This window comes from Bos taurus, chromosome 26 (genome assembly GCF_002263795.3).
Source record: "Bos taurus isolate L1 Dominette 01449 registration number 42190680 breed Hereford chromosome 26, ARS-UCD2.0, whole genome shotgun sequence".
Lineage (NCBI taxonomy): Eukaryota > Metazoa > Chordata > Mammalia > Artiodactyla > Bovidae > Bos > Bos taurus.
In genome coordinates, this window is record NC_037353.1 from 20,743,806 (window position 1) to 20,762,681 (window position 18,876).

Here is an 18,876-nt window from a genome sequence, read left to right on the forward strand (position 1 = left end):
GGAAAGTCTCCTCCACTCCTGATTTGTCAGCCAGCTCTACTGACGTCTTTCAGTGGTTCCTTTCAGGTATAAACCCATCTATAGAGGCTTCTGGTACTTTGGAAACAGGTGTGTCTACCTTTCCCTGGGGCTTTTTAGTCACATGTCTATCTACTGGGTAATGTGAATACTCATCTGAGCAAGGTTAACGATTAAATTGTTGAGTTAAAAGGTCAGAAGACCTGCTGTTTGTTGGAACATCAGAATAGGAGATAAAGAACCTCTTGAAACTGGCCTTCTACCTTCTCTGAGGAAAAGAATAAATAAGAAACAGCACAGTCATACAAGAGTCTTCATCCCAGAAGTGATCCAGGAATCATGCTGGATACTTACTGCAACTCTACTTTTTGGGTAAGTAAATCACACTTATTCTCACTGACTCTTTTCAGCTCAGGATAAGTAGCAGATTAGCCTAGAGTGACCACTAATAAGAACTAGAAAAGTTAGATATGCAGTTTGTCTAAAGCTCAGGGGTTTTGTTTGTTTAAAGATAAATCATATTCTATGTGGGTGAGATAATGTATTTATTTTTCTAAGATACGTTTATCGCATCCCAGACTCTTTTCTCAGAATAGGTAGCTGCAAAATTGCCTTCTCTAAAGAGAAATATGGGGAAAGCTTCCAATTTCATTAATCTTAGGAGGAATTGTTTGTGGAATAGGAAGAAGAGATTATCTATGTTTGAGTTTTATTGAGAAATGTTGGTGTTGAAATGATACTGATATGTTCTGCCAATTAGTGAGATGGACTACAAGTTGAGGCTAGGGATGCAAATTTGGGCATGAAGAGCACTGAGACAATTTTCGAACCGTTAGAGCAGAGAATAAGACAGGGTGAGCAACAGTACCACATGGTTTAGTGAAACAGAAATTTAGGGATGTTGAGAAAGCCTGGTTGGCAGACTCGTAGCATCAGAATCAACTGGAGTGCTCATTAAGTTAGCTTAACCATCTTGGTAATTCTTTCACATTCTAAAGTTAGATAATTTTACAAGGAGAGCGGAATGAGATAGCGGAGCACATGGACAGCACTTCCCATCCTAGAAAGAAACTGGGCCCCAAGGTGCTCGAGGCCCAGACGTGGATGATGCTGAAAGCTCAGCTTCTCTGTCAACCAGTGCCAAACTGAATCTCAGAGACAGAGTTCTGGGTGAAGTAGAAAAGAATAGCTTTCTTTCTTTGCCAGGCAGAGGGGGCCACAGTGGGCTCTTGCTCTCAAAACCGTGCGTCCCACCTTGCAGAAGATAGTGAGAAGTTTTATAGTAATTGTTCAAAGAGGATGTGACCAGCTCCTGGACATTCTCCTGATGGGTGAGTGGTGAGGAAGGTAGGAAAAGCATTGTTTCCAGCTGGCCTGGGGTCTGCGTGCTTGTGGCCAGCTTGCTATCTTTAATCATTAACTTCTCCCACCTGGAGGGGGTTTCAGTATCTGCAAAATAGCTCAAAGATATTGTTGTGTGTATCTGTTGATGGGGAAGCAAGGACCTTGTCCCTAGGCTGAGCTTGACCAGTTTGTTTTCCCTCTTATCTCACATCCCCTTCCTTCCCTAATTAAAAACTGCTTGAATCTGCCCATTGGAACTCAAGGAAGTTTCTGGAGGCTGAATGAAGGCTGTTTCCTATAAGGCTTTGTGCCCAGGAACCCCACCGGGCCCTGCACAGTATCGTATACAGCACAGGAAAGGGGGGCTTACCATGCCCCAGGATCTCACCAAGTCATCTCAAGAGAGTTCTGAGAATCATTTGACAGATCATCTTGGTCAGGGAACCTCAATCTTAAAGAGTGTGCAAACAGCTGTACAAAGCAAAAAATGTTTGCAAGAAGAGAAAGATCTACCCTCACATGACTCAGATACAAGAACTGGTGCCCCCACCTTCACCTCCCAAGATACTTCTGTTTATTGCAGGATGCAAAGTCTAGTAGGAAACTTGGTGGGAATAAGCCTTCCCTCCAATGTGCTGCTGCTGCTGCTTAGCCTAAGGCCCCTTCAGGTTCCAACTTAAGCCCTTGGGGCCGTAGGAGATTAATTGCCCTAGTGTAAGTAAGCACTCTGCTGCCTGCAGGTTTGGTGTTTGCCTGTGAGTTTGGTCAGTGCTAAGAACTAGAATACGTTTTTATATCCTAGGATTATTCTCCTCTTTGGATTGTGGAAGGGTCCCTCTTCTTCCCACAACTTGGCAGATGTAGTGAAATTAAATCTGTACAGCTGGTGGAGAAATTCACTTAGAATCGCAGAAAGAACGGTTTTTAGAGGTTTGTATCATTTGGTCAGAAAAGTCGCCAACCGGCATTAAATGGTGATGTTTATATCAATGGAGTTGGATAGGAAAATACAGCTGGTTGAAGGGTCAGGCTAAATAGGGATATAGAACTGAGTTAGAACTGTTTGGAAGTGAGGGTAGGGGTGGTAGTGGGCTGGGGGTTGGTATTCTCTCTTCAAAAATGCATATATCCAACAGTCACTCCATTTTGCTCCCCCAGAATTCCTCGTTGTTGGATAGCCCGGAGGTGGACCTGCCGCTTTGTTTTGAGCAGACTGTTCTGGTGTGGATTCCCTTGGGCTTCCTTTGGCTCCTGGCCCCTTGGCAGCTTCTCCATGTATATAGATCCAGGACCAAGAAATCTTCTATCACCAAACTCTACCTTGCCAAGCAGGTAAGGGAACTCTACTATTTTCAAACGAATTTTGTAGTATGCAGTAGAGAACATTTCTCGGTGGTTCAAGTGTCTTCTTCCCTGTCTGGGCCAGTTTTCCCAGGTTCTGCTGTCTCAGGTAGAGCCGTGCTCTGGAGGCCTCTGCTTCCACCTGCCCTGTGCCTCACTGACCCCTGCCATATTCCCTAGTTAAGATTACTTTGATTTTTGTATAAGAATGACTCTGAAGTCTTATGGATATTGGACGCCAGAAACACCAATGATGAGTAATCAGTCAGTTGAATAGCTGTCTTTTCAGCCTTTGAGAAGCAAACACTGGATTATCTTTTTGCTGCATGTGTGTGTGCTCAGTTGTATCCAAATCTTTGTGACCCCACGGACTGTAGCCCACCAGGCTCCTCTGTCCATGGAATTTTCCAGGCAAGATCACTGGAGTGGGTTGCCATTTCCTCCTCCAGCTGATCCTCCTGACCCAGGGATTGAACCCACATCTCTAGTGTCTCCTGAATTGGCAGGCAGATTCTTTACCACTAGCGCCACCTGGGAAGTGCGTGAATGTATCTTCAAGCTGTTCTAATTAATCAGGAGACTGTAATTCAGTTGGCATCTACCATGAGGTAAAAATGAACTAAGAAAAGTGTCTGCACCACTCAGGCAATCAGAACATCATTCTTCTCCACAGACTTGGATCTGAAATAGGGCTTCCGTTCCCCCCAGAGTCAACCCTGGGTCTGGGTGGTCGCTCACCGTAGAGGAAGGATGGATATGTGCTCACTGTGACCTGCCTGAGCAGGGAAATAATGGAAAGGGCTGCAGGAGAAAGCCCAGGAGGAATGAGTGTAGGTGCCTCCCAGCCGGCTGCACTGATTAATGCAGAGAAGAACTTGTGGGAACGGGGAGATCTTCAATTGAGCTTGTAAAGCTCCCTCTTAGTAACTATCACGTGCTACTTTTCACTAGGGTTTTTCCTATCTTGTCCTGATTATTAAATAGGATTTTAGACAGACAAATTAGATTTGGTGTTCTATGAGCATACAGATCAATGAACCCAGGTTGTTGCAGCCTAAAAAGAAGGCAGGAAGAAATTTGTCCAGAGGAAGTTGACTTTGCACAGACACTCTGAGGTGGTGGCGGGCCTCGTCTACTCTGGATAGAAGAACAGCCTGGGAGGGCTTGGAGCAGGGCCGCTGTCTCCCTCGTAGAGCTGAGTGCCTGGCACAGGGCCAAGCACTTGGCATGGCATTTGCTGAATGCTGATAAATCCATTCTAGGAATAGGAATGGGATCAAGAGTGGGTCATTCTGAACATCAAACATCACACTTCAGTACCTTGGGGATGAGACAGAGCTTCTGGCTAGTCAGTCAAGTTAGAGAGCTATCATTTTCTGGAGCTTCTAAGCAAAGGTTGGATAATCAGTAAATCAGTATCCCATTTCTTATAGCTATTAACTTTAAAAAACTTTATTGAGAAATAACTCACATATCTTATAATACAATTTTACCCATTTAAATACAATTTTTTTTTAGTATTTTCATGATCTGTGTAAGCCATCACCACAGTCAATTTTAGAACATTTTCCTCCTCAAAAACAAATCCTTTATTCATTAACCCATATCTCCCCACCTCCCCTAGACCTAAGGAACCAATAATCTACTCTTTGTCTCTGCAGTTTCCCTGTTCTAAACATTTCATATGATTGAAATCCTATAATATATGATTGAGTGGCTTCTTTTACTTGTTATAAGGTTTTCAAGGTTCACACATGTTGTTCAAGGCTTAACCATGATATTCCATTATACGACTATATCACATTTTGTTTAACTTTCATAACACAAACCTCTAGATAAAACTCAATAGATAAAAATAAAAGCTGTGTATTTGGTTTTTTTTTAATTTCTATAACTAATGATCCACTCACCCTTGCTCATAGCTTATAATTTATGCTTTTTTTGTCCTCCACCCTGAGTGAAAGGTACAGATTAGCTTCCTGTTAAAAATTTCAAGATTCCTCTGAAACAGTCCAAAGTATAACTCCTCAGAAAATAAAAATTCACTACTTCTATGAAATTCACCTTCTTCTTGGCTCAATCCTCAGCTTGATTTCATATCTTCACTTCCTATTCTACTTGCCTTTGGGCTGTTCCTCTCTGACTCTCTTTTTTTTAAAAAAGTATTTCACTGCATTTCTTGGTATGTGGGATCTTGTTCCCTAACCAGGGATTGAGGGATGTTAGTTCCCCAACCAGGAATTGAACCCACATCTCTTTCATTGGAAACATGGAATCTTAACCACTAGACTGCCAGGGAAGTCCCCTCTGACTCTCTTAAATTGTTATTGTTGTTTGGTCATTAGTGCAGGGTTTATCTTATCTGGACTAAGTCAATTTGTTTGACTAACCTGATGAGAGACTACCAGTTTGTTCAAAGGTGCACCTTTTGCTAAAGGGACCCTGTGCCCAGCACACATGTATACCTGTGGCAGATTCATTTTGATATTTGGCAAAACTAATACAATTATGTAAAGTTTAAAAATAAAATAAAATTTAAAAAAAATGAATGAGTGAATGAGCTCATATTAAGTCCTAGGGGAACAAAAAAGGAGTTTTGTTCTAGAGGTTATGAAGTAGGCTGAGGTCAGATATGCAGCAAAAATGGGCTTATTGTTGAGTCCGTGAGATATGGAAGTCATCTTCAAGTATTTGTAGCAGTTTAACATAGGAGATTGTCTAGCTCATTCTGAAAGTGTCAGTCAGTAAGATTAAGTTGGTGTAGGTTGTTCCAAGGGAGCTAACTTTAGCTAAACATACAGAACTTTTTCTTTTTGTTGTGGATGATTTAGCTTTTTATCCTTTATTCTTATATAAGTTTAAAGAAAATCAAAGATATAGAAATTATTTTCCATTCAGCTGTATCAAAAGTTAAGAACTTAAATTTGAGACAGCTTTATCAGTTGACTTTTCTTTGAGAGGGTTTTAAATAAGTTCAGTTGGAAAGACCATTACAAAGGTGGAAGAACTTTCTAATAGTAATAACGGTCTGATAGTAGAATGGTCTGCTGGGGGATATAGTTCCTGAAAATGTTGAAACTGAAGTTACACATTTGTCTTCCAGAGAAGTGATGAAAATAGACACCCTATGTAATGGGTCAGAAGTTCAGTCAGAGTGCTTTCATAAAGCCCTGGGGAAAGGAAGACTGTGCAGCGGCGGAAAGATATTAAATATAGCCAAACCACTTTTTTTTTTTTTTATAATACCAATGAGGTTGTGTCCCCTTAGGAAGTTGAGTTCAGTAAACTCCACGTGCACTTGAAGCTCCTCCAGTGATTCAGAGATCGAGTGCAAAGCCTATTTAAGGACTTGGTAATCATTAAACAGGGCTTCTCTCGTGGCTCAGCAGTAAAGAATCTGCCTGCAATGCAAAGACGCAGGTTCGATCCCTGGGTTGGAAGGATCCCCTGGAGAAGGAAATGGCAACTCACTCCAGTGTTCTTGCCTGGGAAATCCCATGGACACAGGAGCCTGGTGGGCTACAGTCCATGGGGTCACAGAGTCAGATACAGTTCAGCGACTGAACAACCACAGCAATAATTAAACAACCATAATGTTCCCTTGAATGGGATTAAAAATTATTTCTGATTATAAACAATGCATTTCTGTAGAAAGCTTGAGTATGTGATTATTGTAGAAATTTTGTTGACTCTAGGGAAAGAGAGGATGAAATCATTGATAATTGTTATCACTCTGTACTTCTGTTTTTAACGTTTTTGGATGTTTCCTTTTACTCTCTTTAAAAAACTAAATAAAGACAAATGAAAAAATCACTTCCCTCAACCCTCTACCTTCTAGTTTTATTCTCCAGAGGCTGCCATTTCAAATTATTTTGATGGCTACCTCTGTATCTTCAAATAATGTCTTCATTCTGTGTTCCTTGATCCATCAACTTCAATAAAGATCTATTTATGTCCTCTATAAAAGACAAGGAATTTATTCATTGACCCAACTCCCTAGCTTCCTTTGCCTCTCTTCCTCTCTCTCTCATATCAGATCAGATTAGATCAGTCACTCAGTCGTGTCCGACTCTTTGAGACCCCATGAATCGCAGCACACCAGGCCTCCCTGTCCATCACCCACTCCCGGAGTTCACTCAGACTCACGTCTATCGAGTCAGTGATACCATCCAGCCATCTCATCTTCTGTTGTCCCCTTCTCCTCTTGCCCCCAATTCCTCCCAGCATCAGAGTCTTTTCCAATGAGTCAACTCTTCGCATGAGGTGGCCAAAGTACTGGAGTTTCAGCTTTAGCATCATTCCCTCCAAAGAAATCCCAGGGCTGATCTCCTTCAGAATGGACTGGTTGGATCTCCTTGCAGTCCAAGGGACTCTCAAGAGTCTTCTCCAACACCACAGTTCAAAAGCATCAATTCTTCGGCGCTCAGCCTTCTTCACAGTCCAACTCTCACATCCATACATGACCACTGGAAAAACCATAGCCTTGACTACACGAACCTTTGTTGGCAAAGTAATGTTTCTGCTTTTGAATATGCTATCTAGGTTGGTCATAACTTTCCTTCCAAGGAGTAAGCGTCTTTTAATTTCATGGCTGCAGTCACCATCTGTAGTGATTTTGGAGCCCAGAAAAATAAAGTCTGACACTGTTTCCACTGTTTCCCCATCTATTTGCCATGAAGTGATGGAACTGGATGCCATGATCTTCGTTTTCTGAATGTTGAGCTTTAAGCCAACTTTTTCACTCTCCACTTTCACTTTCAACAAAAGGCTTTTTAGTTCCTCTTCACTTTATGCCATAAGGGTGGTGTCATCTGCATATCTGAGGTTATTGATATTTCTCCCGGCAGTCTTGATTCCAGCTTGTGTTTCTTCCAGTCCAGCGTTTCTCATGATGTACTCTGCATATAAGTTAAATAAACAGGGTAACAATATACAGCCTTGACGAACTCCTTTTCCTATTTGGAACCAAGCTGTTGTTCCATGTCCAGTTCTAACTGTTGCTTCCTGACCTGCATACAAATTTCTCAAGAGGCAGATCAGGTGGTCTGGTATTTCCATTTCTTTCAGAATTTTCCACAGTTTATTGTAATCCACACAGTCAAAGGCTTTGGCATAGTCAATAAAGCAGAAATAGATGTTTTTCTGGAACTCTCTTGCTTTTTCCATGATCCAGCGGATGTTGGCAATTTGATCTCTGGTTCCTCTGCCTTTTCTAAAACCAGCTTTCTGTTCTTCTGTAGGTTATACCTAAAAATCTGCCGTCAATTTAATTGGCCATGCCATGCAGCCTGTAGGATCTTGGTTTCCCAACCGGGGATTGAATCGGGGCCATGGTAGTGAAAGCCCAGAATCCTAACCACTGGACCGCCAAGGAACTCCCCTCCCCATGCCCTTTTTTCCCCTTTAATTTTAGACTCTAGTTCTTCCTTTCTTCTTTCTTAATTGAGGCATAACATTATATAAGTTGAAGGTGCACAGTGTATTGATTTGATACATTTATATATTTTGCAATATGATTACCACCATATCCTTGGCTAACTAACACTTCTATCATGTCACAAAATTTTCTTTTGTGTGTATGTGTGAGAGACAGAGAACATTTAAGATCTAGTCTCTTAGCAACTTTGAAGTATGTAATACAATGTTTTGACCATAATTGCAGTGCTGTGTATAACAAACTTGTGGTTAGAAGATAAATTCTGGAGATCAAATGGGATTTTTTTTCAGTTTATAGTATTTTTAAAAACTGAGGCACAATTGACATATAACATTATTAGTTTTAGGTGTACAGCATAAGTTTGAAATGATCTAGTAAGTCTAGTTAACATCCATCACCATACATAGTTGCAAAAATTTTTTTCTTGCAATGAGAACTTTCAGAATCTACTTTCTTAGCAACTTCAAATATGCAGTACAGTATTGTTTACCTATAGTCACCATGTTTCATTGTGTTTTCCACTTGAGCCCCTTTGTGTAAGACAAGAAAATTAGTGCCTCCAAATTTCTTGGAGAACAGCCTCATATAAAATTTTCAGAAAAAAACAATAGTAAATAAAGTCTTTGGGTCCCTGCTTTCTGAAAATGTTGATCTGGATATGGAATGCTAGGTTGAAACATTTTTTTTCAATTCTAAAGATGTTGCTGTGTCGTTCCTCAAATCTTGTGCTACCAAGTTAGAATTCTTCTCATTCCTTGTTATCCTCTCTAGAAAGTTTTATCCTCTTTGTTCTTGATGTCCTGAAATTTCATGAGCGTGTTTACATGGGTCTTTTTTCATTCAATGGATTCTACATTGTTAATCTAAAGACTCATGTCTTTCTTATATCTGGGAAATTTTTATATATTAATCTTTTCATTTTTTTCCTCTAATTTTATAATTTTAAAGAAGTTTAGAACTTCTTTTAGATATTGGACTCTTCGAATTGATCCTCCTTCTCAACTTTTTTTTTAAGATACTTTAAAAAATTCTTATTTTTGGCTGCTCTGGGTTTTCGTTGCTGTTCATGGGCTTTCTCTGTTGCAGCGAGGAGGGGGCTATTGTCTAGTTGCAGTGCTGGGCTTCTCACTGCTGTGGCTTCTCTTGTTGCAGAGCACAGGCTCTAGGACGTCTGGGCTTCAGTAGTTGCAGTGTGTGGGCTTAACTGCCCCATGGTATGTGGAATCTTCCCAGACCAGGGATCAAACCCATGTCCCTTGCATTAGCAGGCAGACTCCCAACCGCTGGACGACTAGGGAAGTCCTCAGCTTCTTTTCAGAATTTCTTTTTCTCTTTTCCCCTGTGTTCTGAGAGAGTTTCCTAAATTTTTTCTTTTAATCATCCTAAAGTGCCTTTATTTTAGCAATAATGGGTTTGATTCCTGAGAATCACATTCTTAATTCCTGAACAAGGAAAAAAAAAATTGGCCAAGCAGGGTGGCCTGTGAGTTCTTAGCTCCTTGAGTAGGGATTGAACCTGTGCTCCCTGCAGTGGAAGCACAGAGTCCTAATCACTGGACCACCGGGGAAGTCCCCTGAATATACCTTTTTCTGACAGCAACAAATTTGTGGATGCAACATCTTCTCAAGTCTCTTACAGGACATTAATTTTAAAATAATTTGAAATTCTCTTCACTTAATTTCTGTTTGTTCCATCTCAGAATCGGTTGTTCTGTTTCAGTATCTTGGCTATCTTCTTCACTAGTACTGATTTTTCTCAACTTTCGGTGGTTATTGGTGTTCTGTTTGCACTTATAAATAGGGGACTAAGTCAATGAACGTGTGGCTGCAGTAGGTTTCCTGGCAGTATCTAGATCCACTTCCCCAGGTGGCCTCTTCTTGATGGGAGGACTGCCTGTGAGCTCTGAGTCCTGGACCACTGTCTGTACTCACTGGCTTCCCTCCAGAGCAGGATGCTAGGCGGTGCCTCTCCACCTCTGACTGCAGAGTGAAGATGCATTTACCCTGGAGCACCATTACCTGCCTTGTCCTCCTCCCAGAAGGATTCAATTTCTTTAGCAAATACTTCTGTTTTAGCCAGTTTAAGGATGCTGGTGGATTATAGTTGTCTATGGATTTGCCTGATGGTTTGGGGGTGGATGAGAGCATAAAGGGACTGATATAACTGTACCAGTTCACACAACATCAATGGAAACTCACTTCTGTCCTGTTTTCCATTCTAACTCTCTGCCAGGGTGGACTAGAAAGAATAGATTTATAGTAAGTCAAGACTCTCTCTTGCAAGTTATACCTATTGGCTTAAGTGACACATTTTATTATCTTATAAAACAGGAAGTCCAGTGCACCTCCTGGATTTGGTAATATAGCAATTCAACAGTATCAACAGGTTGATTATTTTCATCTTTTTTCCTGATAACCTCAGCACATCAAGCCACTTACCAAGCCAGCACGTGATTGCAGGATGACTGTAGCAGCTTTCACATACAAATGCAGTCGTACAATATTTGCCCTTTTGTGTCTGGCTTCTTTCACTTAGCATCATGTTTTCAAGGGGCTCGTTCATGTTGTAGCATGTATCAGTATTTCATTCCTTTTTATGGCTATAGACCTCACGATTGTACAGGTTCAATATCTTGTTTATCCACTTATCAGTTGATGGGTATTTGAGTTTTTTCCAGTTTTTGTCTATTTGAAAAATGCTAGGAACGTTTGTGTACCAGTTTTTGGGTGGACATAGGTTTTCAGTTTTCTTGAGTATGTATATGCTTAGCAATAGAATTGCTGAGTCATATGGTAAATCCATATCTAATATCTTGAGGAACTGACAAATGTTTTCAAAGTGGCTATACCCTTTTACATTCCTGCCAGCAAAAAAAAAAAAAAAATCTGGAGCATAGCTGATTTATAATGTTGTATTATTTTCAGGTGTACAATATGGGCTCTAACACTCATCCACACCAGTACTTGCTATTCATCTTTTTGATGGAGAATATAATATATCTACTATCCTAGTAGGTATGAAGTGGTATCTTATTGTGGTTTTGATTTGTATCTCCCAAGTGATTAATGACGTTGAGCATTTTTTTTCATCTGCTTTTTGGCCATTTGTATACCGTCTTCGGCATACAAATTTTTTTGCATAACCCTTTACGCATTTTTAAATTGGGTTATTTGTATCTTTTTGCTGTTATAAAAAGTTCTTTACATATTCGGGATATATGTATCACTTTGATCAGTGAGGGGAACCTTTTTCAGAAGCTCACACAAGACAGTCCCCACAAGCTGCCCCTCAACTTCTCTTTGGCCAGAATTGTGTCACATGTTTGTGGCAAAAGCAGTCCCAGGCCAGAGGAACGGGATCACCAGGATTGGTTTTAATTCACTTCATAGGGTTGGAGATAGGTGCAGTTTCTACCCAAGCCTATGACTGAGCTGAGTAGGGTTCATATTTTACAAAAGTGGGGGTTCTGTTAGGAAGAAAATGGCTTTGAGGAGGCAACTCTACCAGTCAGGGTCCTCACAGGAGGCAGATGGCTGAGGCAAAGTAAAGTGGTGAGAGGAGGTTGTATTTACAAAGAGACCTGGGGCTTAGCAGTGAGCTGTTACCACTCCAGGCTCTAATGGACAGCGGTGGAGAGTGAATCTGGTGGGGCAGACGGAAGACACAAGCGTAGCAACCAGCGATGTCTATCTCAGGCCCCCTTCCACTGCTTTTTCTTGTGTATATTTTAGACCACAGTTTTCTCTGCTCTTTTACCTGATGCTATTGACACGTTTGTGTTTTGTTTTCTAAAACTGCCTGGTTTACCAAGCTCACTCACCCTCTTCCATTCATAGACTCAGCACTACTATGGGTTTATTTCTCAGGTACTTCTCTTCTATCAAATCAGTGGGATAGGAAAGGCTGGGAAACAAGTATACTAAACCGGATATTTTTTTAATGCTTTTTATTGTGGTAAAATTCACATACTATAAAACATACTATTTTAACCAGAGTTAACTATATGGTGGTACTAAGTGCAACTCTTACCATCATCCATCTCCAGCATTTTTCAGTTTCCTAAACTGAGACTCTGTCCCCACTAAACACTAAGTTCCCATGACCTCTCCTCATACTCCCTCCTGCCCTGGCACCTACCAATGTGTTGCGTTGGCCAAATACTTTCTGACTCTATGAATCTGACTATTCTAGGTACTTCATATAAGTGGAATCAAACAGTATTTGTCTGCACCTGCTGTACAGTGAGGCTTCCCTGGTGGCTCAGACGGTAAAGCGTCTGCCCACGATGCGGGAGACCCGGGTTCGATTCCTGGGTCAGGGAGATCCCCTGGAGAAAGAAATGGCAATCCACTCCAGAACTCTTGCCTGGAAAATCCCATGGATGGAGGAGCCTGATAGGCTACAGTCCATGGGGTCGCAAAGAGTCGGACACAACTGAGCGACTTCACTTCACTGTATAGTGAAATGTATTTTTATAAACCTGATATCTTGAACTGGAAACTCCTGTCTTTTTCTGTGCGTACTTAAAAAACATAATTGAATTCATTGAATGCAATGTTATGGTCTACTTTTTTGCACCTGAGTGTCAAATCACTTCAGTCGTGTCCAACTCCTTTGCAACCCCATGGGGCTCGCCATGCTCCTCTGTCCATGGAATTCTCCAGACCAGAATACTGGTGTGGGTGGGCATTTCCTTCTCTAGGGGAATCTTCCCAACCCAGGGATCGAACCCAGGTCTCCTGTATTGAGACAGATTCTTCCCTGAAAGCATTGCCTAGTGTTATCAACATTATTCTTAAAACATAATTTTTCAACATAGTTTTGATGACTAAAAAATAGCTTATCACATGAGTATTCCATAACTTATTTTAACAACTCTTTGTAGTAGTGTCTTCTTTCATCTGTAAAAAAGAAATAATAATCACAAGCCTCAGTTAAGTAGGTGGAAAACCAGAAGAGCTGAGTTCTCACCCACTATAACTGTAGCAGAGCCCAACAAGGAAGAAGAAAGCCTCTTCTTCGTAGGCAAGGACTCGGCCAAAGAAAAACCGTGGCTTCCTTGTGTACTGTAGCCCTCCCAGTTTCCTTTTCCTCTTTATGAAAGTGTTCTCCTTCCCATGTCAGAGGGGCATGTGGCTTGCCATGGTTTCAGACTCCAAAATGCAATCCTCTGTTGAATAAATTGATTTTTGCTGGAGAATTATCTGGCACTTCTTTCAGATCAATACAACACACCCCTCCACCACTGTTTTGGGTTATTTTAGGTTTTATAAATTCTTCACTATAAAGAAAGAGACTTCAGTTAACATTCTTGCACTTAAATATTTGCCTGCAATTCAGATTATTTCCTCAGAATAGATTCCCAGAAATAGAACTACTATATCAACGTATACAAACAACTTAAAACTTTTGAAACATAATGGAAAATTTTTTTAATTTAGGAAGGTTTTTTATCACATTATAATCTCACCATGGAAGTGTGTTAAAGTGCTTAGCTCTGTACTTTTGCTAGCACTGAGTAACATTTTTAATTTTATAAGCAAAAATGACATCCTATTATTTTATTTTGCATTGCTGTAATAATGTGACTGATTTTTTTAAAATGGTTAAGAATACAACTTTTTAAAAATGCATAATGTGAGAGTTGTGAGTTGTTTTATTTGGGGCAAAATGAGGACTATAGCCTGGAAGACAACATCTCAGATATCTCTGAGAAACTGCTCCAAAGAATTCGGGGGGAATGTCAGTATATATGTGACTCTGGTGAAGTGGGAGTGCATGCAGTCAAGCACATATTTTTTGCAGAAGGTTTATTCTAGTCATGAGGAGCAGATGTCTCCATGAAGATTTTAGTGCTTTTCTAGATATGAGAAGATACAAGAATTAGGGTTCATAAAATTCAGCTCCTAAAAATATGTATCTGAAGATAGTTTCCACTGGTTCCCCACCACCACCACCACCACCCTGAGCACAGAGTGCCTCATTTCTGCTCTCCACCAAGAACTCCTTTCAGGGGGTGTTAAAAGTCAGCAGCTGAAGCAGTATATGATTTAATCCTTGCAAAGGTAGATGGCAAGTGTCAATTTGTAGTTGTACTTTATTTTTAAATTGTCTGTTCACGTCAGTTCAGGTCACTTGCTCATTTTTTAAAAAATGAGAGTATTCATTTACTTTTTATCTTTTGAACAGATAATTTGCAGAGGGTTATAAAATTCAAAAGCTGCAAAAGGATATATGATACTCCTTGTCATTCATTTCTGCCTGAGGTGGCAACCATTGATACTGGTTCCTTGTATACTCTCAGAGATAACCTATGCTTTTATAAATACCTGCCGATGTATACTTTTCTACACAAATGTTAGTACTAGTCTTATATACCTCCTTCTGTGTCTTGGAGGTCCTCCCATTTTAGCACTTAAGATCTGCTTCTTTCTTTTCTCTTTGGCTCTGTTGGATCTTTGCTGCTGTGTGGGCTTTTCTCTAGTTGCAGAGAGCCAGGCTACTCTCCATTGCTGTGCACGGGCTTCTCATTGCAGTGGCCTCTCTCGCTGCGGAGCATGGGCTCTAGGTGCACAGACTTCAGCAGCTGCAGCACATGGGCTCAGTAGTTACAGTTCCCAAACTATAGAGCACAGACTCAATAGTTGTGGTGCATGGACTTTGTTCCACGGCAAATGGGATCTTCCTGGATCTAACCCATGTCTCCTGCATTGGAAAGGGGATTCTTTACTACTGAGGCAGCAGGGAAGCTCCTGCTTCTTTCTTTTTAATGATCACTTGAGATGCTGTTATTTGGATATAGCATAATTTACATCCTCTGCTTGATAGAAATCCAAGCGGTTTCTAACCATCTGCCATCAAAAGCAATGCTGCAATGAGTGTGTCTATAGGATAAACTCCTAGAAATAAAAATTACCGGGTTAAAAGTATGTGGACTTAAAAAAAGTACGTGGACTCGATTGCTTTGTAGAATTTTTTTTTTGGTTGTGTTGAGTCTTGGTTACTGTGTGTGGGCTTTCTCTCGTTGTGGTGCATGGGTTTCTCGTTGTGGTGGCTCCTCTTGGTGCAAGGCATGGGCTCTAGGCATTTGGGTGCAGATGTTGCAGCTCTCGGGATATAGAACGTGGGCTCAGAAGTTGTGACTTAGTTGCTCCCTGGCATGTGCAATCTTCCCAGATCATGGATCAAACCCATGTCCCCTGCATTTTTATCCACTGAGCCACCAGGGAAGTCCTATAGGAATGTTTGATAATGTAAATCGGTCGTTTTTGATATGGACTGCTCGGTGTCTTTCTAATCAATTTGTATGAATTTAATATATGTAAGCCTGTGGCAAAGGTTTCTTCCTTTTCCTTAGCCTGGGGAGTGGTCTGCTGGTTTGTAGTCTCTTTATCCAGGCATCCTCAAGGGTGAGTGCTTTAGCTCTAGCTTACACTTTTTTATCTCCTAATTTACCTAAAGGCAAACATAAATTATTGTTTAAAAAGCTATGATTTTTCCCACCAAAATCTTTACAGTCTCCAGTGAGGAAAGCAGAATATGCTTAAGAAAGATGTATTCCCCTTATAAACATGTCTTTGACTCTGTACCTTGCTAAGTAGTAGCACTTGTCCTATTAAAGGTGCTTTTGTCTTCCTTCTTGGCTTGGTTTCATTATAAAGGGCCCAGGGACTTCTTGGTCCAGTGGTCAGAATTCTGCACTAGCCCTGCAGTGGGGGGTGTGGATTGGATCCCTGGTCTGGGAGCTAAGATCTTGCTTGCTGTGCAGAGCAGCTCAAAAAAAAAAAAAGGGGGGTGGGGGGGAGAGGTGGGGGCTGATACCGTTGCCTGAGCTGAACTGTTCTGGATGAATGAGGCTTATGGAATGAGTATGCACAGCTGGGTGGGAAAAGGAAGTGGTGAAGATGGGGAGCTGATACTGAAGTTCATTTTGAGGAGTAAGATACTGGTGGACCTCCTCAATGGAGGTAATAATTTTCCCTTCTGATGGGTGAGCCGTAGTTCTTTAGAACAACATGTATCATGTCTTATGACCTCATAAGACAAATATTGACATGGTTGCAATCGTTAACTTCAAAGTTTATATGAGAAAGCTGGAGATACTGACCTAGGAGAGGGAATAGTGCCATCCCAGTTGGGGTGGAGGAATTCCCTTTTTAAATCTATTTTATTAGTTACCTATTACTATGCGATAAATTACCCCCAAACTAAGCAGCTTAAGAATAAACACCTTTTTTTTAACTTCACAATTTTCATGGGTCAAGGATTTGGGAGTGGCTCAGATGGTAAAGCGTCTGTCTACAATGTGGGAGACCCGGGTTTGATCCCTGGGTGGGGAAGATCTCCTGGAGAAGGAAATGGCAACCCACTCCAGTATTCTTGCCTGAAAAATCCCATGGATGGAGGAGCCTGGTAGATTACAGTCCATGGGGTTGCAGAGAGTCGGACACGACTGAGCGACTTCACTTCACTTATCTGAGTTCAGTGTCTGTCTTGAGGCTGCAGTTAATACACAGGCTGGGACTAAGGTCGTCTGAAGGCTTGATTGGAGCTAGAAAGATCTGCTTCTGAATTGACACACCCACATGGCTTTTGGCAGGAGGTCTCAGTTCCTATCCAAGTAGAGCTCTCCAAAGAGCTACTTGAGTGTCCTCACGATGGGGCTGGAAGTTTCCCTTGTGGCGAGTGATCTGAGCAAGAAAACAAAGAGGAAGCCACATTGTTTTCTACGCCCTAGTCTTGGAAGTCACACACTGTCACTTCTGCCATATTCTGTTCATTACAAGCAAGCCAGAGTTCAGCCCATACTCTGAACTCTGAGAAGGGGGAACTAATCTCTGATTTTTGAAGGAAGGAGTACCAGGGAATTTGTGGACATATTTTAAAATCATCACACTTGAGACTTCCCTGGTGGTTAAGAATTCTCCTTCCAGGGGCCTCCCTGGTGACTCAATGGTAAATAATCTGCCTGCCAAGGCAAGAGACATGGGCTCAATCCCTGGTCTGGGGAGATTCTATACGCTGAGGAGCAACTAAGTCCGTGCACCACAGTTTCCAAGCCTGTGCATCACAGCTACTGAGCCCATGTGCTGTAACCACTGAAGCTTGTGCCCCTAGAGCCCATGCTCCACTGCAAGAGAAGCCACTGCAATGAGAAGCCCCCGCACCACAACTGGAGAAAGCCTGCAGTAAGGAAAACCCAGTACAGCCAGAAATAAAATAATAAAAGTCCTCCTTCCAATATATGGAACGTGGGTTTGACCCCTGGTCAGGGAACTAAGATCCCGCATACAGCAGGGCGACTAAGCCTGTGAGCTGCTACTACTGAGCCCACACACCTCAACTAGAGAGAAGCCCTCACACCGCAATGAAGATCTAATACTGAAACTAAGACCTGACACATCCAAAAATGAATCTTAAAAAAGTCACACTCAACATTCCTTAACTTATCATAGCATACTTTGAACTTTATCCCTTTGCTTGAACTCTGTATATTAATTGCAGAAATATTTGTTATCTTAATCACTGTTTATCATTTTTATTGAGCTATAGTTGATATACAATGTTATATAAATTATAGATGTACAATATGATTCACAGTTTTAAAGGTTATACGCCATTTATTGTTATAAAACATTGGCATATTCCCTGTGTTATATGATATATCCTTGTAGCTTACTTTATACCTAAGAGTTTGTACCTCTTAATTCCCTACCCCTCTACTCTCTCCCCACTGGTAACCAATAATTTGTTCTCTATATCTGTGAGTCTGCTTCTTTTTTGATAACAGAAAAGAATGTAATATAAAAATTCACTAGTTTGATGTATTTTTTAGATTCCACATATAAGTGATACCATATAGCTATTTCTTTAACTTATTTCACTAAGCATGGTCCTTGCCAAGTCTATCCACATTGCTGAAAAGGGCAAATTTTCATTCTTTTGATGGCTGAGTAGTATTCTAGTGTGTGTGTGTGTGTGTGTGTGTGTGTGTGTATCAGTCACAACTTCTTTATGCGTTCATCTGGTGGTGGACACTTAGGCTGCTTCCATATCTTGCACTGTTTACCATTTTTGCCATCCATTACTGGGAACCATTGTGTTCTAAAGAATATCCTCCTAACAGTGGTCTTTTGCCTTCTCAGGTGATTGTTGGCTTTCTTCTTATCCTGGCAGCCATAGATCTGGCTCTTGCGCTCACAGAAGGCACTGGACAAGCCGCGGTTCCTGCTGTTAGATACACCAATCCAATCCTGTATCTGGTCACATGGGTAAGGCTAATCATCAGTTCTACCCTGTTTATCTTCTCATAGCCATCTAGCTGAAATTTGCTCTTGTGGAATGAGATTAAGTTCAATTTCATCTACGTTTTTCAAAGGACCTATGTAATAGGGTAAGACAAATTTTAGCTTTTCATTTGCTTTTAAACATGAGTTTATAATGCTTTCTTCTTAGAGTAAGTACTAGCTTTAATGACTAAGATATGTACGTTATGGCTTCATTTCTTGCCATCTAAGGATCACAGATGAAATCCAAGTTTCTTGATCTAAAATAATTTCCTAAATGTTGTAAACATTGTTTTTAAATTGATTGGTGACTCTTAATCAACAGATTGCTGAGTCTAGAGCTGTTTGTATAGATTTGACAAACATGTCTTTTCTACAGGCATGGTTTTGGAGGTGGGAAGAGGGAGAGCTGTACAGTGTTGGAGAAAACTGTTAAATTTACTACCATCA

General features: G+C 41.0%; 1 protein-coding gene across 1 annotated transcript in view; it reads left to right on the forward strand.

The window, feature by feature from the left end:
- Positions 1-233: 233 nt before the first annotated feature.
- The window catches only part of ABCC2 (ATP binding cassette subfamily C member 2), a 75,070-nt gene continuing 56,427 nt past the window's right edge, over positions 234-18,876 (forward strand). The window contains exons 1-3 of the mRNA XM_024985942.2: positions 234-390; positions 2,521-2,694; positions 18,286-18,411. Of these exons, the coding sequence (XP_024841710.1) occupies positions 358-390; positions 2,521-2,694; positions 18,286-18,411 (333 nt within the window). The 5' untranslated portion in view covers positions 234-357. The remainder of the gene's footprint in view (positions 391-2,520; positions 2,695-18,285; positions 18,412-18,876) is intronic.